The sequence below is a fragment of the Muscardinus avellanarius genome, assembly GCF_963383645.1.
Source record: "Muscardinus avellanarius genome assembly, chromosome: 10".
In the NCBI taxonomy this organism is placed as follows: Eukaryota; Metazoa; Chordata; class Mammalia; order Rodentia; family Gliridae; genus Muscardinus; species Muscardinus avellanarius.
This window is the reverse complement of record NC_137796.1, coordinates 104,072,646-104,090,491: the sequence shown is the minus strand read 5'-3', so window position 1 is coordinate 104,090,491 and position 17,846 is coordinate 104,072,646. Positions and strand designations below refer to the sequence as shown.

At 53.8% G+C, this 17,846-nt stretch overlaps 1 protein-coding gene across 1 annotated transcript in view; it reads left to right on the top strand.

Annotated features, from left to right (window-relative positions):
* CLEC16A (C-type lectin domain containing 16A) overlaps nucleotides 1-17,846 on the top strand; it is a gene marked incomplete at both ends in the record, with an annotated part of 240,689 nt that overhangs the window by 127,256 nt on the left and 95,587 nt on the right. Inside the window, one exon of the mRNA XM_080704466.1 lies at nucleotides 4,021-4,141. Coding sequence (XP_080560592.1) covers nucleotides 4,021-4,141 — 121 coding nt within the window. The remainder of the gene's footprint in view (nucleotides 1-4,020; nucleotides 4,142-17,846) is intronic.

Genomic DNA, 17,846 nt, shown 5'->3' with positions numbered 1-17,846 from the left:
CAGGCGTGCAGCACCACCCAGCACTACGTGGGGCTTCTTGTGACGCGTAATGGCTCCTCCAGTGACTTTTGCCATCATTAGGGAGGCATTTTCCTGCTAGCATGCTGGGTTTTTTTTTTTTTTTTTTTTTTTTTTTTTTGCAGGTCTGGGGATGAAACCCAGGGGCATTCAACCTCTGAGCTACGCCCCTGCCCTATTTTTTTATTCCTTATTTTGAAACAAGGTCTCACTAAGTTGCGGAGGGCCCCACTAAGTAGCTGAGGCTGGCCACGAACTGCGATCCGGATGACAAGTGTGCGCCACCACGCCCGGCAGCTAGTGTGCATTTTGATTGCTTCCACTGCTGTTATTTTCGCGAAACTGTAATGAACTGCTTCATGAATACAGTGTTTTCTTTCTTTTGGATTATTTCTTTAGGATAATTTCCCAGAAGTGGAATGTCTGGTTCAAAGGGTATGCATGTCTTCTCGTGCTTCTGTGCGTTGCTTTCCCGGTGGTTGCTCCCCTCTCAAATCGCTTCAGTGCCTTTCTAAGAATAACTGACGTCCACAGCCATCTCCACAGCCATGGCGGGTGGGCTTCTGACCTAAACGGGGCAGCTTGCGAATGTGAGTGCTGCGCCTCAGCCCCAGCGGGGCGCATCACCGTACCATCTTGCTGCTGCTGCTTAGAGCTGATAGCAGCCAGGCTCAGGGAATTCAAGTGTTCATCCAAGCCCTAGCCCAAGCCAACGTCTGACTCCAGATCCGGCCTCCTAACTCCACCCCGGAAACACTGAGCTTGCCAGAGCCTGTGCCCAGCCCCACTGAAGCAAAGACATTGGAGAACTCTGCTTTCTCTCTGAGCTTGGTCAGCTGTCCCCCTTTCCAAAACTAATCCATCCTTCCAGGGTCAGTCTTCTTGGTATTCTATGGGAGATCTGAAGGATTAATAAATTCTCTCTTTCTTTTTTGGGGGGCTGGGGGGGGGTACCAGGGATGGAACCCAGGGCATTCTAACTCCGAGCTATACCCCCAGTCTTTTTTTTACTTTTTGAAACAGCGTCTCACTGAGTTGCAAAAGGCCTCACTAAGTAACTGAGGCTGTCCGCAAACCACGATCCTCTGGTCTCTGCCTCCCAAATGCTGGGATTACAAGCCTGCGCCACCACGCCCGGCTGAATGATAATTTCTTAGTCCTTTTTGGTAATACTTTTAAATCTGCATCTTTATTTAGCAAAAGCAAAGCAGAGTATTCCATAAAAGCCCAGGTCCTAAGCCTTAACTCTTTTGAAGGCCAAGGGGTGTGGTGGGAGAGCTGGGACTTTGGAATGACATTTTGCACTGAGTTACCCTGGGCAGGAGGCTCCCGTCCCCTGGCTTTGGTTTCTTAGTCTGTAGGATGGGAGCCACACACGGTCCTTAAAAGGCCTGAATTAGATAACACCACAAGGCCCTCACCGTGCCTGGGTGGCTGAGGGTAATCAGAGGACACCTTACTGTTTCTGGGGACGTTGGAACAAAGCACATGCCCCTGGTCCTCCTGTCTGGCATTCCCGCGTGGGTTTCTGGTGTCTTGGGGCGGCCCACGTGCCTGCCAGGCCCTTGTGGGGCCCTGTAGGAGCCCAGCTCTCGCCCACAGGGAGCATCTACCATGTGGAATGCCAGCTGCCCGCCACTCAGGGCCGGGCCTCCTGCCCAGGCTCTTCCTGCTCTCAGAAGTTGGACTCAAAAATCCCACCAGGAAATGTGGTGGGATTTCATTTTATATGGTTTCGATTCTATTTTGTATTTTAAGTTATTGTCTTTTTATTTGTTTGTATTCCTGGAAATATCTTCCATTTGTCAAGCAAATGTTTTACCAAAAAGGCCTACATTAGGAGCCAAATGCCAAACTCCTTCATACTCTTTGGAAAGCCTCGGGTTTTGCGAGCGGCGGGCGGAGGAGCCCCATGCCGTGGTTTTTCTTTTCACCAGCTGTGTCCGAGCTGGAGTTGCGCCCTTAGAACCTGGAAGAAGGGGGCTTGACACAGACAGACGCACCCCCTTCCGGGACCTGCTGGCAGGAGGCCTCCTTCTTCCCTTCCCTCATCCCTGAGGCCTTACTGGAGAGCTCCTACTGCCAGATATTTCCAGGGGCCACCCACATCTTGAGCCTCCTGCCCTGGGCCGGCACAGGGTGGGGTTGTGCTTCCTAGTGTCCTGGGCTAAGCCACTCAGCCCCTGATATGACTGAGTAGAAACTCTGGGAACCCAGGGCCCTGGGCCCTCGCAGCTCCCTTTCCTCCTCTCTGAAGTCATAAAGTTGCAGTAAGGTGCCCACAACCCCCAGCATGCAGTAGGTGCTTATTAAAGAGACGCTCTTGACTTTTCAATGGGACTGTGCCCCTCCCCCCCGATTGTTAGAAATATCTTTGTGTGTGTGTTGTGTGTGGGGTTACTGGGGATGGAACCCAGGGGCATTCTGCCTCCGAGCTACACCAGCCCTATTTTTTTATTCTTTATTTTGAAACAGGGTCTCACAGAGTTGCAGAGGGCCTCGCTAAGTAGCTGAGGCTGCCTGCAAATCTGTCTCGGCCTCCCGAGTGCTGGGATCGCAGGCGTGCCCCGCACGTTACAGGCGTCTTGATGAAAACTGTCTTTTACAAATTGTCAGGAACATTCAGGTCAGACACCGGAGCCACCGCCCGGTCACCGCCTGGTCTTCTCTCTCCAGGGCTTTGTCCTCTGTGGAGAGCATTGAGCTACTCAGGAGGCCCAGGGGAAGGAGCTCCTCCCGCTCTCTCCACCAGGAGCCTGGTCCAAGGCCTCCCACTAGCTTGGCAGGAGGCAGGATTAGGGTGTAGATCTGCTGCTCAGCAGCCTTGCTGGGTCACCAGAGGCAGTGCGAGCCCAGCCCTTTGCCTGTGGGAACCGCCCCCTTTCTTGTGTGGGGTGTGAAGGCCTTCCTCCCTTCACACAGGCAGGAACTATAGGCAAACGACCAGAGACGAACTGGATTCCTCTGCGCGCAGCTCTCCAGTGGCGACAGCCCCACGCCCCTCTGTGCCCGCGCGGCGTTGTCAGAGCCCTGCAGGTTGCTTCCTCGGGGCTGCCTCCTGGCCCTGCGAGTTAGGATCGCTGTGTCCACTTCACAGATGAACAAAGTGGAGCCCAGGAGCTGGGAACCAGTGCAGACCTTGCCTGGCTCTGGGGCCATGTCCCTAGCCAGGTCTCTCTGCTCCCTGTGAGGGAGAAAGCCCGGAGGTGCCCACTTCCCCGCACTGCCCCTCCGCTCCCTGGCTCAGGTTGGTGGCGTGCCTGTGCCCGCGGCCTGGAGCTGCTCCTGCACAAACTTCCCTGGCTTCTGGGGACTCTGCCTTTCTTCTGCTTTGTAGAACTGCCTCGGCCACACTGGATTCTGACAGACACCTCTTCCCTGGTCAGGAATTCTTTTGCTGGCAGAGAGCTGGCTGGGAAGACAAGGGGGGCACCCGGGGGCAGCAGTGTGCACCTGCCAGGCACAAGGCTGAGAGCGGAGACGCTCCCCCAGGGAGGGGCTGGGGTCCTAACAGGGTCCCACCAGCTCTGAAGCCCACACACATCTCACCCATTGACTCCCCACCCCACATTCGGTAGACAGCACCTCCAAACGCTCTCTCTAGGGCTGGGTTTCCACAGCCCTGCTGGTTTAGTTGGGAGGGGCCTGGGGCAGCTCACCTCACCTCCCCAGCTCTAGGCTGCCTGCCCGCCTGCCTGCAGAGCGGGGCTGAGTGCTGAGCAGGCAGGGAAGGTGTGTGGAGGTCACGTGACTCCACAGGCCCAGGTCCTGGCAGGGGACAGGTGCGCAGTGGGGGTAAAGTGACCCAAGCCTGAACCTTGGGCCACTGAACCAGGCTGCTCCCCTTGAGCTTCCCAGAACCACGGTGCTAGAAGGATGGGCTCTGTTGTTCCTTCTCTCTAGTGGAGAGTCGCCAGGCGATGCCAGGCGACTCGTGGGTGCCGCAGTTCACCCAGAGGCCTCTGCAGCATCACCCTCTCTGCTCTCTGCCCTATTGCCCAGGCCATCCGGGTGTTCTTCATGCTGCGCTCCCTGTCGCTGCAGCTGCGAGGGGAGCCCGAGACCCAGCTGCCCCTGACTCGGGAGGAGGACCTCATCAAGACTGACGACGTCCTGGACCTGAGTGAGTGGGCTGCCCTGCGTGGTCCCGGGGCCGGGGGCCACTGCTGTGCGGACTCGCACACCACCGGGGGGCGGGCCGCCATGGACTCGAGCAAATGCTGCTCGTGTCCCATGAAGGTTTTGAAGACAAGGGCCCAGAGCCTGGGCGCATCGAGGCAGTCTGGGTTCTGCTTTCTGGAGAGGAGGGGCACGGCCAGAAGGCTGGTGCAGGACGAGCGGCCTCAAGCAAGGGCAGGCACAGCTCCAGAGCCCTTGCGCTCTGTTTGACCAGAGCAGCACCTCTTTGATTGGCGTTTCCTATGTATCCAGTAATAAAAGAGTTTTACTGCTGTGGAAAGGAAGCTTGCCCAAAGCAAAGCATCAGTGTTCAGGTGAGGATGCAGGCTTTGAAGGCCGAGGGACCACGGCTCAGCCTGTGACCTTGGGCAACATATGTGACCATGCAGACCCTCGGTGTTCCCATCGGCAGCATGAGGCCGAGATTCAAAGGAGAAAACGAATATGAAGTCTGGTTATGTTCCCAGATCCCTTCTTGTATTTGTATAGCTTTCTCTTTCCTCATTTTGCGGAGACATAGATACACTATGGTTTTCTATAAAAGCATTATAATGCATTGGGAGTCTTTAGTTATGAGACAGAAACCCAAATTAGGCTGCCTTATGGAAAAAGAACAGGGCATGGCTGATGTCACCGGAAAATCAAGGCTCGTCCTGCCCTTACGCATGGCTGGATCTGAGTCGGCAAACCGTCTCATGGAGAGCTGCCTCTCTCCGTCTCTGCTTTCCTGCGGCCCAGCTCATCAGGGGCTCTCACCTGATAGTGACCGGCTGACCACCCGCAGGTCAGCTAAACAACCCAAGCAAGAGAGTTAGAAGAGCCTGGAATGGCGCTCTCATTGGCCAGGTTAGGGTCATGTGACCACCCCTGAACCAAGTAGTGGTCCAAGGCCTGCGAGGCCCTGACTGGCTGGCCAGGGAGGTAGGGCCATTTTCTTCAGATTCCTCACCTGAGGGCAAGGAAGCCCATAAAAATTAAAACTCTCAAAAAAGAGCAGGCACAGCGGGGCGTGGTGATGCACGCTTGTAATCCCAGTACTTGGGAGGTTGAGACAGGAGGATCACGGGTTCATGAACAGCCTCAGCTACTTAGTGATGCCCTTTGCAACTCAGTGAGACCCTGTTTCAAAATAAAAAAATAGGGCTGGGGGTGTAGCTCGAAGGTAGAATGTTTCTGGGTTCAATCCCCAGTTTTGAAAATAAAGCAGGTAGGAACAGCAGATGGCCACTCCCTATAGTGTTGTTTTTGTTGTTGTTATTTTTGTCATTTTAAATTATTTGTATTAAGGTATAGTTGATACACAGTAAAATTCACCACACTAGTGCACAGTGCAGAGAGTTTTGGGAAAACTGTTCCGTCTGTAACCAGTGAGCAAGATACAGGCACCGTGTGCTGGCTTTTGAGACTTTGAGACAGGTATCACTGCAGCTCTGTTCCCCCTTGAGCAAACGCCCAAGCCTCCACCGCCTCTGTCCCCACCTGTAAAATGGGGTCGCTGGGGCTGGAGGTGCGGCTCAGTGGAAGAACGTTTACCCGGCACCTCCAGATCCTTCTGTGCAATCCCCAGCACCATGGGGAAAATAAAGGAAAAAATGGAGTTGGTTATTTTTTATGGTACAGGGTTGTTTTGAGGACTGAGTGGAATATGAACTATGTGACCAAGCCTCGTGCTGAGCATATAACTGTTCTCTGCAATCTGTGGTCAGCATGGCCTGCTAATTAAATGACAAGATGCTTGTGAACAGGGTCTCACACTAACACATAGATGTTTCTCAGAAGTAAGAATTAGAATTCGGCTTATTATCTGGTTATCTAATTTCTTTTTTCTGGCCTTCCTCTTTTATATGCTCATTCGTCTTTTTATTTCTTGGGAGAACAAAGAAACAGGGACCCTTCTGTGTTCTGTGCCCATCTCCTTTTGCCCCTGCGTCCTTGAGGAACGGCCACAGTGATTTCTGTAAAGTTTAAATTGATCGAGCAGGCTGGAGGGAATCATGAGCCAGTCTTTCTCTGACTTGATCTGAGGAGAGAGAGGGAAATGGTTTGCTCTAAAGGGGGCCGGGCTAGCAGGGCACCAAGAATGTTTGCATCCGTGAAGCGGAATTAAATTTTATGCTGGGAATTCACATCCTTTCCCTCCTCCCCCTAGGAATGGTCTGCTGAAATAAAGGTTAACAGTATTTCACTTATCAATTGTAATTGATTAGATTGCTAGTTGAGATCACTTAACTGAGCCTTTTTGGGTAGTTGGCCATTAAGAAAGTAATGGCTGGCCATCTTTACCCAGCCTGATTGCAAATTATATCTTTTTGCTAGAGTGGGTGGCATTCAGAAAATATGTGGATTATGGATTTTAAAAGCACGTGATACTAGAATAAGATGTGCATGTTGTTGGTTGGCTGCTCTTTTTTTTAGTCTTTGATGATTGTAAATGCCAGAGTTTCTCATCTACCACGGGGAAGGGGGAAATGAGCGTCCTTTTCCACGCACAAAGTGCTTGCTGTCAAAACGTGGCTCATATGCGAAGGCTGAATAACTGGAACTGGTCGTGTTCCTACCGGGTAAGTTAAGGAAGCTGACTCAGGAAGAGATATTTGGAATTGGTCGACTTTTATCGCCCTTGATAAGATCTGATGGGCTCAAAGAAATGCCGGCTTCACACAGCAGGAAGTGGTGACATAAGTGTACTCACTGACCTCCACATACTCTGATACGAAACCACAACATGCTGAACACTGCCCAGAAGCCGGCCGAGCGTCAGCGCAAGCATTTGCTGACCAGCAGCAGCAGTCTGGGCCCACGTGGCAGGCGACTCCAGGCACAGAAAGTGGCCTCTGCTTCGGAGCAGCAACGTGTGCGCACTCCGGAGAGAAGCCTGCGGGCCCAGCCTGCGGCGAGGCCTGTTCTGTCATTCACTGGAGAGGAGAATGACAGGGGGGTCACAAGCAGCCGTCTTGTCACCTGTGTCTGCTGAAGAAGGGGCGAGGGAGGGCAGGAAAGCCGGACAGGACCGAGGAGAGCGCAGAGAGAAGGGCCTGTGACTCCACGCCCCTCAGCCTCAGCACTCTGCTGCGTTGCCTCCTTTCTGCCCACCATCTGCTTGGGGCGGTAAAGTCAGCGCAAGGCATGGCAGCAGCATCATCTCTCACAAGCTCCACCCGGCTCCCCTTGTGAAACTGGTTGTCAGCATTGAGGAGCACGAGCGTCCTCAGCCCTGGCCGCTGCTTGAGGCCAAGTGAGATGCACGCTCTCCCAGGCCACCCCCTGATGTGTGATTTGGTTGCTCCTGGTGCAGTTGAAAGGAATGGGACTTGTGACCATCCCTGGGGTCTTGGTGCTTGTGAGCCTTTAAAATGGCTCCAAGAGACCTTCCTGGGAAGCTCAGAGGTCATGTGTGTGGAAAGCACAGTGTGTGTGTGTGGTCCATGGCAGGTGCTCAGTAAAACCGCCACCCGTGGTCCCTGTTGGGACCGCTGATGGCAGGCAGGAGACTGCTTGCTCCTAGAGCCACGTTTTTGCTTGAACCACGTCCTGAGGAGCATTTCCTGAACTGTCCAAGCCAGTTCAGCACTTGTGTGATGACACTGTTCCGCAGGGTAGGAAAGATGCTGTGGCCGGCCCACCCAGGCTGTGGGACTCTGGCTCCAGCATGCCCGCCGACCACGTGTGCTCCCAGGACAAGTAGGCTCTGGGGAGAAGCCCCAGATTCCTGCCTGGGGTTCCCTTCAGACCTTGGGGAAGGAGCCCTGCCTGTTTCTAAGTAACACGGGTCATCGTGGTACTGAGGAAGCTCACTCATTATCCAGATCCCCCAAAGAGCTCAGCTTCCGGGTTCCTTCCAGCCCTTCACCACGGGCACTCACACGATGTAGCTGAAGCCATAGCGTGTGCTGCAGACATGCAGTCTGGCGTTCTGACTTTTCAAAATCTGTTTGATGAACTCATTCATCCAACTGTTTGTGGAGCGCCTGCTGGATTCTGGGTGCAGTACTAGGAGTTGCGATGTAACTGAACAAATCCCAGACCTGGCCTGGTCTTGGGGTGCTTCCAGTTTGTGGGGAGGGGTGGTGGAGGGCAGGACCACTCACAGTAAGAAAACGTACACGCGCAGGGCTCTGGAGGTGGCTCTGGAGGTGGCAAGCTGGAGGGTAAGGGGAGGAAGTCCTCGTGGCTGGAGAGGAAGGCCTCTGAAGACCCCTGCCCGGGGTGGGCGGGGGCAGGAGTTTCTGAGGAGATGCACAGGTGAGGCAGGCTGAGGTGGAGCGCGTGCCCTGTTGCAGAGTCCTAAGAGAGGTTGTGGCCACACCAAGGGCCAAGGGGACAGCTGCTGGGATGGGCTGGGTCTCGGTTCCGGGCCTTCCCGCAGGGAAGCGTTCAGAGCAGTGCCCGCGTGACTCAGAGCCATTCAGGATTGTGACCGGGCCTGACGGTCAGTGCTGGGCACAGGGGCTGGGGCAGTGTGGGGACAGCGTTAGGTGGCTGACTCGCCGTGGCAAAACCACCCAGGCTGACTCTAGGGTTCTGAGCTTGTGGGCCATCTGTAGGTCCGGGAGTCCCTCCTCAGGAGGCCCCCAGAGGAAGCGCTGCTTCCAAGCAGGTGAGGGGTCAGCCCGCAGCCAGGCCAGAGGCACAGTGAGGCCCAGGGAGCCGTGTGGGGCTGTGGGAAGCCCCCTGCCCCGTGCCCCCCAGAAGCAGTTTCCCATGTCGCTTCACAGACTCCGCCATCAAGACTAGCAGCCTGCATCCTGTGCCATTGCCTGAGAACGTCCTGTATCATTCCATGGTGACTGGGCGTTTCCGCTTCCGTCTGCCACAATCCAGATGGCTATTCCTCAAAAGATCCTTGCAGCAGAGTGTTAGAGCCCCGCATCAGGGCATCTGTCAGAGGCCCCACACTTCCAGGGAAGTGTTTGTGGGTAAGCAGACCCCTGTGCTGGTGGTCTGATCAGGTGTGAACACACCTTCCAGTCTGGAGGCCAGAAAGTATCCATCACAGTACAGAGCAGTAGTCTCTGGGTTGTAGTTGGGATTCCACAGCCCAGGAAAGTGTCCAAATAAAGAGAAGCAATCAAAGCTTCTGGGGATCAGATTGCCAACTTTCCTTTTAACTAAGTAGTTATTAAAAAATAAAAAAGACAGCATTTGGGAGGCTGAGACAGGAGGATGATGGTTCGCACACAGCCTCAGCTACTTAGTGAGGCCCTCTGCAACTCAGTGAGAGTCTGTTTCAAAATAAAGAATAAAAAATAGGGCCGGAGGTGTAACTTGGAGGTAAAATCCCTCTGGGTTCCATCCCCAGTACTGCAAAATAAATAAATAAATAAAAATAAATAAATAAATAGTAAAGAAGAATTTGTGAGCAGGTATGGTGGCGCATACCTCCAGTCCAAAGCCAAGACAACAGGATCTCTTGAGCCAGGAGCCCAAGGCCGACCTGCAGTTTAATGTGACCCCCATCTCTGAGAAAAAACATAGCAATGATAAAATTTTAAATAAAAGGCACTTATGAAATCTCACTTCATAAAAGAAAAGGCATTATTAATACGTGGTAAGTTGTCAGGGCATCTTCTCAGAACAGGGACAGTCTTTCCAAGAAGTAGTAGTGGCAACCATAAGCCCACATGCTGTGGTTGGGGAGAGGGCCAATTACAGGAGCAGAAGCCAGCATCTGTCTCCCCAGCTCATGGTCCTAGGGAGATCAAAATCAGACCACCACTGTGCCCAGTGCTTCAAGAGCAGAAAACAGGGTTGGCCTAGCTAAGGTCCCAGAGGCTTCTGAGGGGCAGCAGCCCATCTGAGGGCTGGGTATGGGTGCCAGGACGGGGCCCAGCAGGAGCAGAGGGTAGCAGTGGCTATTAAGACGAGGCCAGAGAGGAGGCCATTTAGGCCCATGGATTTCTCCTATCAGGAAATGAATTTATCCTGGGAATAATGCAAAGTGTTCTTAGCTGGTTGATGTGAACAGATTTGTAGCTCCAATGGGCCCTGGAGAGCCAAGGTGTGAAGAGTAGGTCTGTGCGCTGAGACAGTCAGTGGGAGCCCATTGAGAGGCAAGCCTCCCCTCTCAGTTGCCCTTGTGAGCCGCCCTTGACCGGTGCTGCATTCCACTCTGCCTGGCTGCAGAGCTCCGTGTTGTGCAGAAGCCTGTCCTACTGGACCCAGCGAGTTCTCGGGCCCTAAACCAATGTGCCTGTGAAGCTAATTACTACCAACAGTAATGCCGTTCCCCTTGTGTTCACCCCTTGTCAAGGCGCGCTGCTGCGGACCGCCCCTCTGCTACCCCACGATCTGTTATTCAAGAGAGGCATCTAAGGATAGGAAGGAAGCTGTGGGTCCCAGAAAAGTGCAGCTGGGATCGCAGCTCCGTTTCTTCCTGGCCGTGCAGCCTTAGGCAGACTGATTGACCTCCGGAGCCTCAGTTCCCTCCTAGATAAAACGAGAGCAGCGTGGCCACCTTTGCTGATGACTGTAAACAGAGCGCTCTCCGGCGGTGTGGAGTTTGCCAGCTGCGGGTCCACGGGCAGGCCTGCGGGTGTGGGGTAGGGCCGTACCATGTTTGCTGCAAAGTGTGTGCGTTAGTTGCCAACATCTCTAAACAGGGTACTTTACCGTGGGACCCTAGCTAGTTGTCACTGAACAATGAAGAGGTCTGGCCACATGGGCCAGCAGTCCCGGAGCCGCAGCCGGCCACCGCTCTGCTTCTCCTCTTCTCCAGCACACCAGGCCCGTGCTCACCACAGGGCCTTTGCTAGGGCTCTGCACCCCCCAGCCACCCCCAAATCCCACTTGTTCCCCGGAGCAAGCACACTGCGGGCCAGTAGAGACCCATGGAAGCTCACACGTTCTTGGGTGGCATTTGGAGTCCAGCCCCGTCCTGCTCTTGACTGTCCTTCATGATCAGGAAGGCCCGGTGCCGTCCTCTGCATCTTCCGGGTCCTCCCTCCCGGCTGCTTTGCCCAGCTCCTAGCAGACCAGAGTGTTAAGGAAAGTGGAAGTCCTGGCCGCGTCTGTCCCACTGCCTAGAGATCCCTTACCAGCAAAAGTGCCGCAAAGCTCTCCAGGTGTTATGTGGTTGACTGGAAGTCTGCAGAAATGGACGCGCATTGGTTTTTCTCTCAGAGCTGATGACAGTGCGTTGGTCCTTCTGGGTGGTTCTGGAAAATTCTCTTTGTTGGCTCATTTTGCTGGTGGCCTAGTCAATGCCATGTGCCTCGTCCTGGTGAAAATGAGCAAACAGCACAAATAACAAAGACAATGAAAAACAATTCAGAGTGTGTACTGTTCTAGAAGACAGCTGGCCTGCGCTTTCAAAACGTAGGTGTTGGGCCAGGGTGTAGCTTAGAGCTGCCTGAGTATGCAAGAGGCCCTGGGATCAATCCCCAGAACCAACAGCAAAGACAAAAACCAGGAAAAAATATGCAGAATGTGGAAATAATTCTATTTTTAAAATAAAACGGAGCTGGGTATAGTGGTGCACACCTGTAATCCCAGTACGTGGGAGGCTGAGATAGGAGGATCATAGATTCGAGGACAGCCCTCAGCAACATAGTGAAACTCTGAGCAACCTAGCAAAGCCCTGTTTCAAAAACAAAAAATAAAGGGGCTGGGGGTACAGCTTGGAGGTTGAATGCCCCTAGGTTCAGTCTTCAACTCCACACACACACAAAAAGAAAATGCCGTGGGCCCCACATACACACTCTCTGAAAAAGAGGGAAAAATCGGTTTCTTAGATGATTGAAACTACAGAGACATGGAAACCAGGTGTAGTGGCACACACACCTGTGATCCCAGCAGCTGGGAGGCTTAGACAGGAGGATCACAGGTTCACAGCCAACCTCAGCAACTTAGCAAGGCCCTGTTTCCAAATAAAAACTAAAACAGTGCTGGGGGCATAACTCAGAGGCAGAATGTCCTTGGGTTCAATCCCTAGCACCAAAGACAGAGGGAGAGACAGAGACAGACATGGCCACTATTAATCTGAACTGGATCTTGGGTTGAGAACACTTAAAAGTGGCTTAAAAGGGTCTTTTCTAGAAGCTTGCTTCTGCGTGGTTAGACGATTGACTTGCGCTCTGTAGCGCGTTTCTTGGGTACGGCGGTGACGGTATGGTTGGATGGGAGTTGGTCCTTGCTCAGGCCTCTTAGCCTGACCTCTGAAGTGTTAAGGAGTCAAGTGGCGCGCACTGCCACTTTGGAATGGCTCGGAAAGTCCATGTGTGTGGCCGGGAGTCGGAGAGGAAGCAGATGCAGCCAGTTGTCGGCTCCCATGGCTGTGCGCGCCAGGCGTTGAATACTATCTCTGGAGCTCTCATGCAAAGGGCTCAGCAAGGCGCCGCGGCTGTTCCTGTGCGGGGGGGGGGGGGGCATTCTGCAGAGTAGACGAGGTCACGGAGGCTCGCTAGCTAGATCAGTTTCTTGGAAAGATGACTTTCAGGAAAGTGGGTGCCGGCTGATTAGTGAAGAACTGAAACCACAAGTGGGGGTGCTTGGGCCTCCTTGATTCCTCGGGGGTGCGTTAGTGCAAGCATCCAGCCAGAGGCCCGGGAGACGCGCTTTCTTCCTGCTGGTGCTCCAGTGGACTGTGTTGCCAGCGTGCACACCAGGAGGCACCGACGTGATGTTCCAAGCCACGGCTAGCCCAGTGGCCCCTCAGCCTGTGTCACCCGTGTTCTGCCTTTCAAGGGAGCACAGCCCACGTGGGTCTCTGCACATGGAGACACTTGGTAGAACGCCCTAGTGGGCATCCTGCCTGCCTGTCACCAGCCTGCCAACTTGAGGTCGCTCCTGGTCCCTCCAGCTCCACGATGGGGGCCTAGCCGCTGCCCAGCTTCTGCAGCTGCACCCCTCCACACCCCAAGTCCTCTGCCTCTCTCCCTGCACAGCGTCCCCCGCGTGGCGCCCGGGCCCGGCGAGCTTCTGCGCTGCTCCCCCGAGGTGTCTGGTGCTCCTGAGCCCCAGGGGCTGTGGAGTGCGTGCAGGCTCCTGGCGCGCCCCCCTGTCGCCTCTGCCAGGTTGCTCTCCCTGCCCCACGCCCCCCTTGCACACTCAAGTGAACACTTTCCTTTCTGTCTGTGCACCCCTGCACCTGGCGTGACGCCCGCTACACAGTTGGCTTGCAAAACAGGCTTATTGGTTTGAACTGATACAAGCTTTAGCAGCCGCTCCTAAGTATTTGTAAACACGTAAAGAGCTTCATTAACACAAGCGTGGCATTTCTAAACGTTGCCTTGAACAGTTAAGGCGACTGGGTCATGAGTTTGAAGAAGGATGTTTGCTCCTCGTTAGGCACGTCTGAATAGTCAGTTTTCCAGTGTGTGCCCTGGCTGATGGAATATGCCAAGAATTTTCAGCCCACCTTGTTTTCTAAACATGTGGATTGTCTTAATTTTAACAATTGAGCTGCCCAAAATCATTTTTCTTCTCTAAGGGCTAAAATTCCCCCCTCCCTGTAAGTCCACCCCTTCTCCTGTTTTTTTTCCCCCTTATTCCACTTTGAAATGGGGGCTCTACACGGGATGCATCAGGAAGAAGTCATGTTTGAGTTAAACCCCCGATCCTCAAGGAAATGGGAGCCGGGGAGTCGGCGACGTCGCCGTTCCCCTCTCTGTGAGTTAGACTTCTTCCCCGTGCGCCTGATGAATAATGTTGCTGGCTACTTTTCAGAAATGAAGTCGAAATATGGAGAAATGAAATCTGTATCTTATAAACTGACTGGAAATGCGATTATAATACAGCTGTCAGTTTTGTTCAAGTGGAAAATTTTTAAGTAAATCCAATTGCAGCATTCTTTGGTTCTTTTAAGGCAGGGAGATGTGGCTGTTTCCTGCGTATTGATTATTTGATTGGTACCTGTCTGCTGGGCCTGTTTCTTTTTCTCAGTAGCACTCATTGATGTGGTTTAATGTATATTCCTGTAATCTTTCCCTGTTTTATAAACTTACAATCATAATTGAGCTACATTAGAGAGACATGTTCTGCTGAGATCACAAGGTCACCTAATGACTGTGCCCTCTCTGTTGGCGACGTATCGAAGCGGGTCTAGGATGGTTCCGAACAAGATAAAACATTTTTTTTCTTTCCTCTACAAAGCTAGATTTCTGGATTCCATTCTATGCGTTGGGAAAATTGGCGCAGAAGAGATGGGGTTTTGAGCTTTCCCCTTCTTTGCCTATTAAAATTACTTTCTGCTGAAGACACTTGACAATTTGAATACTTTTTTCCAAAGCCCAGGCTGATGGAGCCATGGTTTGATATCTCAGATGGAAGAGCATCTGGTAGCTTTGGTCTGCCATCTTCTGGGGTGCATCCCAGTCCTTGGGAGGTGGACGGGTCCTGGAGGCAGCAAGACCCTGGGACCTCCGGGGCAGGGACAGGCTCACACGGGCAGTCAGGCTTTGGCCCCAGGCCCACAGGTGCTGTCCTGTGGTCTCCCCAACCTCCAGCTTCACTGTCAGTGCCAAGCACAAGCCTAATGTGACCTTGCAAGGCCCAGCCAGCAAGGACTGGCGGCTGCAAGGCTGCTCCTGGGTTTCAGTGAGGACCACCCTAGAGCCGCTCCCCGCAGACAGTAAGTGATAACTCTGCTCTCTCTACTCACTCGGGGGGGACCTGCACATCCTTGCCTCCTCTCCGCCTCTCCTCCCCACAGCTAGGCCCTCAGCAGACCCCACCAGTTCAAGTGTCAGAGAGGTGGCGAATGTGCCTTCCCACCCTGCTGGGGCTCAGGAAACAGCGGCTTCTCCGCCAAAGGAGTCGTCAGAACCCTTCGGGGTGCCGGCCTCCCATCTCGGGGTCAACTCCTGCGTGGGGCGCCCCCCTGCCCCTCACTGTACTGCCCCAGTCACACAGAGCTCTAGAGATTTCCCACCCACCCCCGCCCGGGGCTGCCAGCCTCCGCTCTCCCTCACCGTGCTGCCCGCTGAAGCCAGCTTCTTGGCCAACATCTGGCTGACAGGAGGAGGAGAAGCCGCCACAGGAAACAGGAATCGTGGGGGCGCCGGTTGAAGGTTAGCGTTGAGTTTCGGGACATCCCTCGCGCCGGCGCCCTCGGCCGGGCTGTCTGGGGCTCTGCCTACACAGGGTGCCGCCGGCTTCCCACCCACCACACACCCACCTCCAGCACCGGCCCAGCTGCTCTGGATGTCACAGGGTCTGGTGACGGCTCAGCTCTCAGGAGGGGAGGCTTGGCTTCTGGCCCTGATATCAGATCAACCACAGAACACCCAAAACAAATCTCTGGGGAGTCTGAACCAGTGACAGACAGTGCGACCTTTACGCAGGCCCAAGTCAGGGGAGGGCCACCTCCTGCGCCTCGCCTCCCACGGCCCAGGAGGCCCCCAGTCCCCTCCCCCGTGCCGGCCCCTAACGGAGCCCACAGTTCTCTAGCCCAGCGGGCCCACAGGATGAGCAGTGGACCGACGGGCAGGAAGATCCCTCGCAGAGCTCCCACTGCATCACAGGAAGCCCTGCCTGTCCCCGGTTCTCCTGGTTGTCCTGAACTAGCACCAGTCCTGGAAATGGCCTGTTCAGTTTCAGGCAGAATCATAAAAAATGCGTCAGGAGCAGACCAGACCGTCCAGGCCGGATTCAGACAGCAGGACCAGGGAGGCTCAGAAGTTGGCAGGGCTGGGCTGGCCTCCCCCGTCCTTCCAAGTCATTTGCTTATAATTAAGACCCAAAGGCCTCATCTCACTTTCCCCTCGGCCCCTTGGCCCAGTGGTAGCCGCCATTTTTAAAACCAGGTTCCAGATCAGGCAGCCCTTCCTTTCGTTGCCGTGCCAAGCTCATGCAGAGAAAGCCCACACGACTTCCTGGTTTTTCAACTCGGCACATCCGTATTATCTCTTGCATTCATCTTTTTGCATTACCCATCCCCGGCCCTTTGAATTTTATAATACACTTTGCATCTTTCTAAGTGCAGTCGGGGTTTTCCAGAGCTCTGCAAAGCCAGGAAGTATACATGTCGTTTCAGTGACTCCTGGTAACCTTTAGCCTTTAACTGGGTTCTCATAAAACTTGCTTTTTCTCTCAGCTCTCATTTGCATTCTTCAGTATAGCAAATTTGGTGAAGCTTGCAGCTTTCTCTGTTCCCAACTGAGGCCCCTTCCCTTTGCCGCCTCCCTTCCTTTGAACCCCGATACCTATCTCTCATAGAGGAAGCTGGAGGTGGGGATTGAGTCCCAAACAGTATCAAGCAGAAGGGGTCTAGACTAGATCTACGCAATGCCTAATGCACGGGTAGCTCAGATCCCTTCTCCTTATACTCTCCCTCCTCCCCTCCCCTCTCCTTCCCTTTTCCTTCCCTCCTTCCCTCCCTCCCTTCCTTCCTTCTTTCCTTCCTTCCTGCTAGAGATTGCACCCAGGGACATTCTACCTCCAAGCTACATCTCCAACCCTATTTTATACTTTATTTTGAGTCAAGTTCTCACTAAGATGCTGAGGCTGGCCTTGAACCTGTGATCCTTCTATCTTAGCCTCACCAGGACTAAAATTATAGGCGTGTACAATCGCACCTGGTTCTTATAAGCATTTTGCACAGCTTAACTCACTGAACCCGCACCGCCTGGCAACCTAGGCCCTATTATCATAACCTTGCATAGAGATGAGGATGCTGAAGCAGAGAGAGGTCCGGTGCCCGCCAGTGTCGTGCTCAGCCAGTTGCATGACTCAGACTGCAACGTTTGTACCCGGGGCTCCCGTCCAGGACTCCTCCATCCGTTTGCTCACCCACTAAAGAGCTGTCTGCTCGGCACTATGCAGGTGCCAGCAATATAAAGTGGGTAAGACTTAGCCCTGCTCCGGCTGGTGGTGTCCAGCAGGAGTGAGGTCCACCGGCAGCTGCTTCGAGGTGCTTTGGTGGAAGCCTCAGGAAGAACAGAGAGGAGTTGGGCCTTTGCTGGGCAGGCAAGGTGGGTGGGCTGGGTGGGGCCAAGAACTGCTTCTGAAAACCCGGGCTCTTGAGCCCAGTGTCCCCAGCGGCTGTTCACCTGGCAGAAGGGGCAGCCAAAGTAAGATGTAAGTGAGGTCTGGTGAACCCTGGCCAGCAGCTCGTGTCCAGAGCCCCTTGTTACTTTCCTACGGCCGCCCTAACAAATTCCTGCAGACTTAGTGACTTAACACCCCCATCATCTTACAGTTCTGGGATTCAGAAGAATGACAGGGGGTCTCACTGGGCTAGAATCAAGGCATTCCTTTCTAAAGGCTCTGGGGAAGAATCTTCTCTTGCCTTGTCTAGACTCCAGAGGCCACTTGCATTCTTGGGCTAGTGGCCTCTTCCTCTCTTTTCAAAGGTAACAGTGGTCGGTTGGGTGCTTGCCCCTCTGTATAACTCTGACCCCTCTGCTGCTTCACGCTTTTTTTTTTTTTTTTTTTCTGGTACTGGGGATTGAACCTAGAGACATTCTACCTCCAAGTTATGCCCCCAGCCTGATTTTATGTCTTTATTTGGAAACAGGGTCTCACTAGGTTTCTGAGAGCCTCACTATGTTGCTGAGGCTGACTTTGAACCCATGGCACGCCTATCTCAGCCTCCCAAGTACTGGGATTACAAGCGTGTGCCACCGGGCCCAGCTCACTCTTCCATTCTTAAGGAGTCCTTCCAATTAGATGAGGCCCGCCCAGAGAATCTCCCCGTGTTTAATTACTCACAC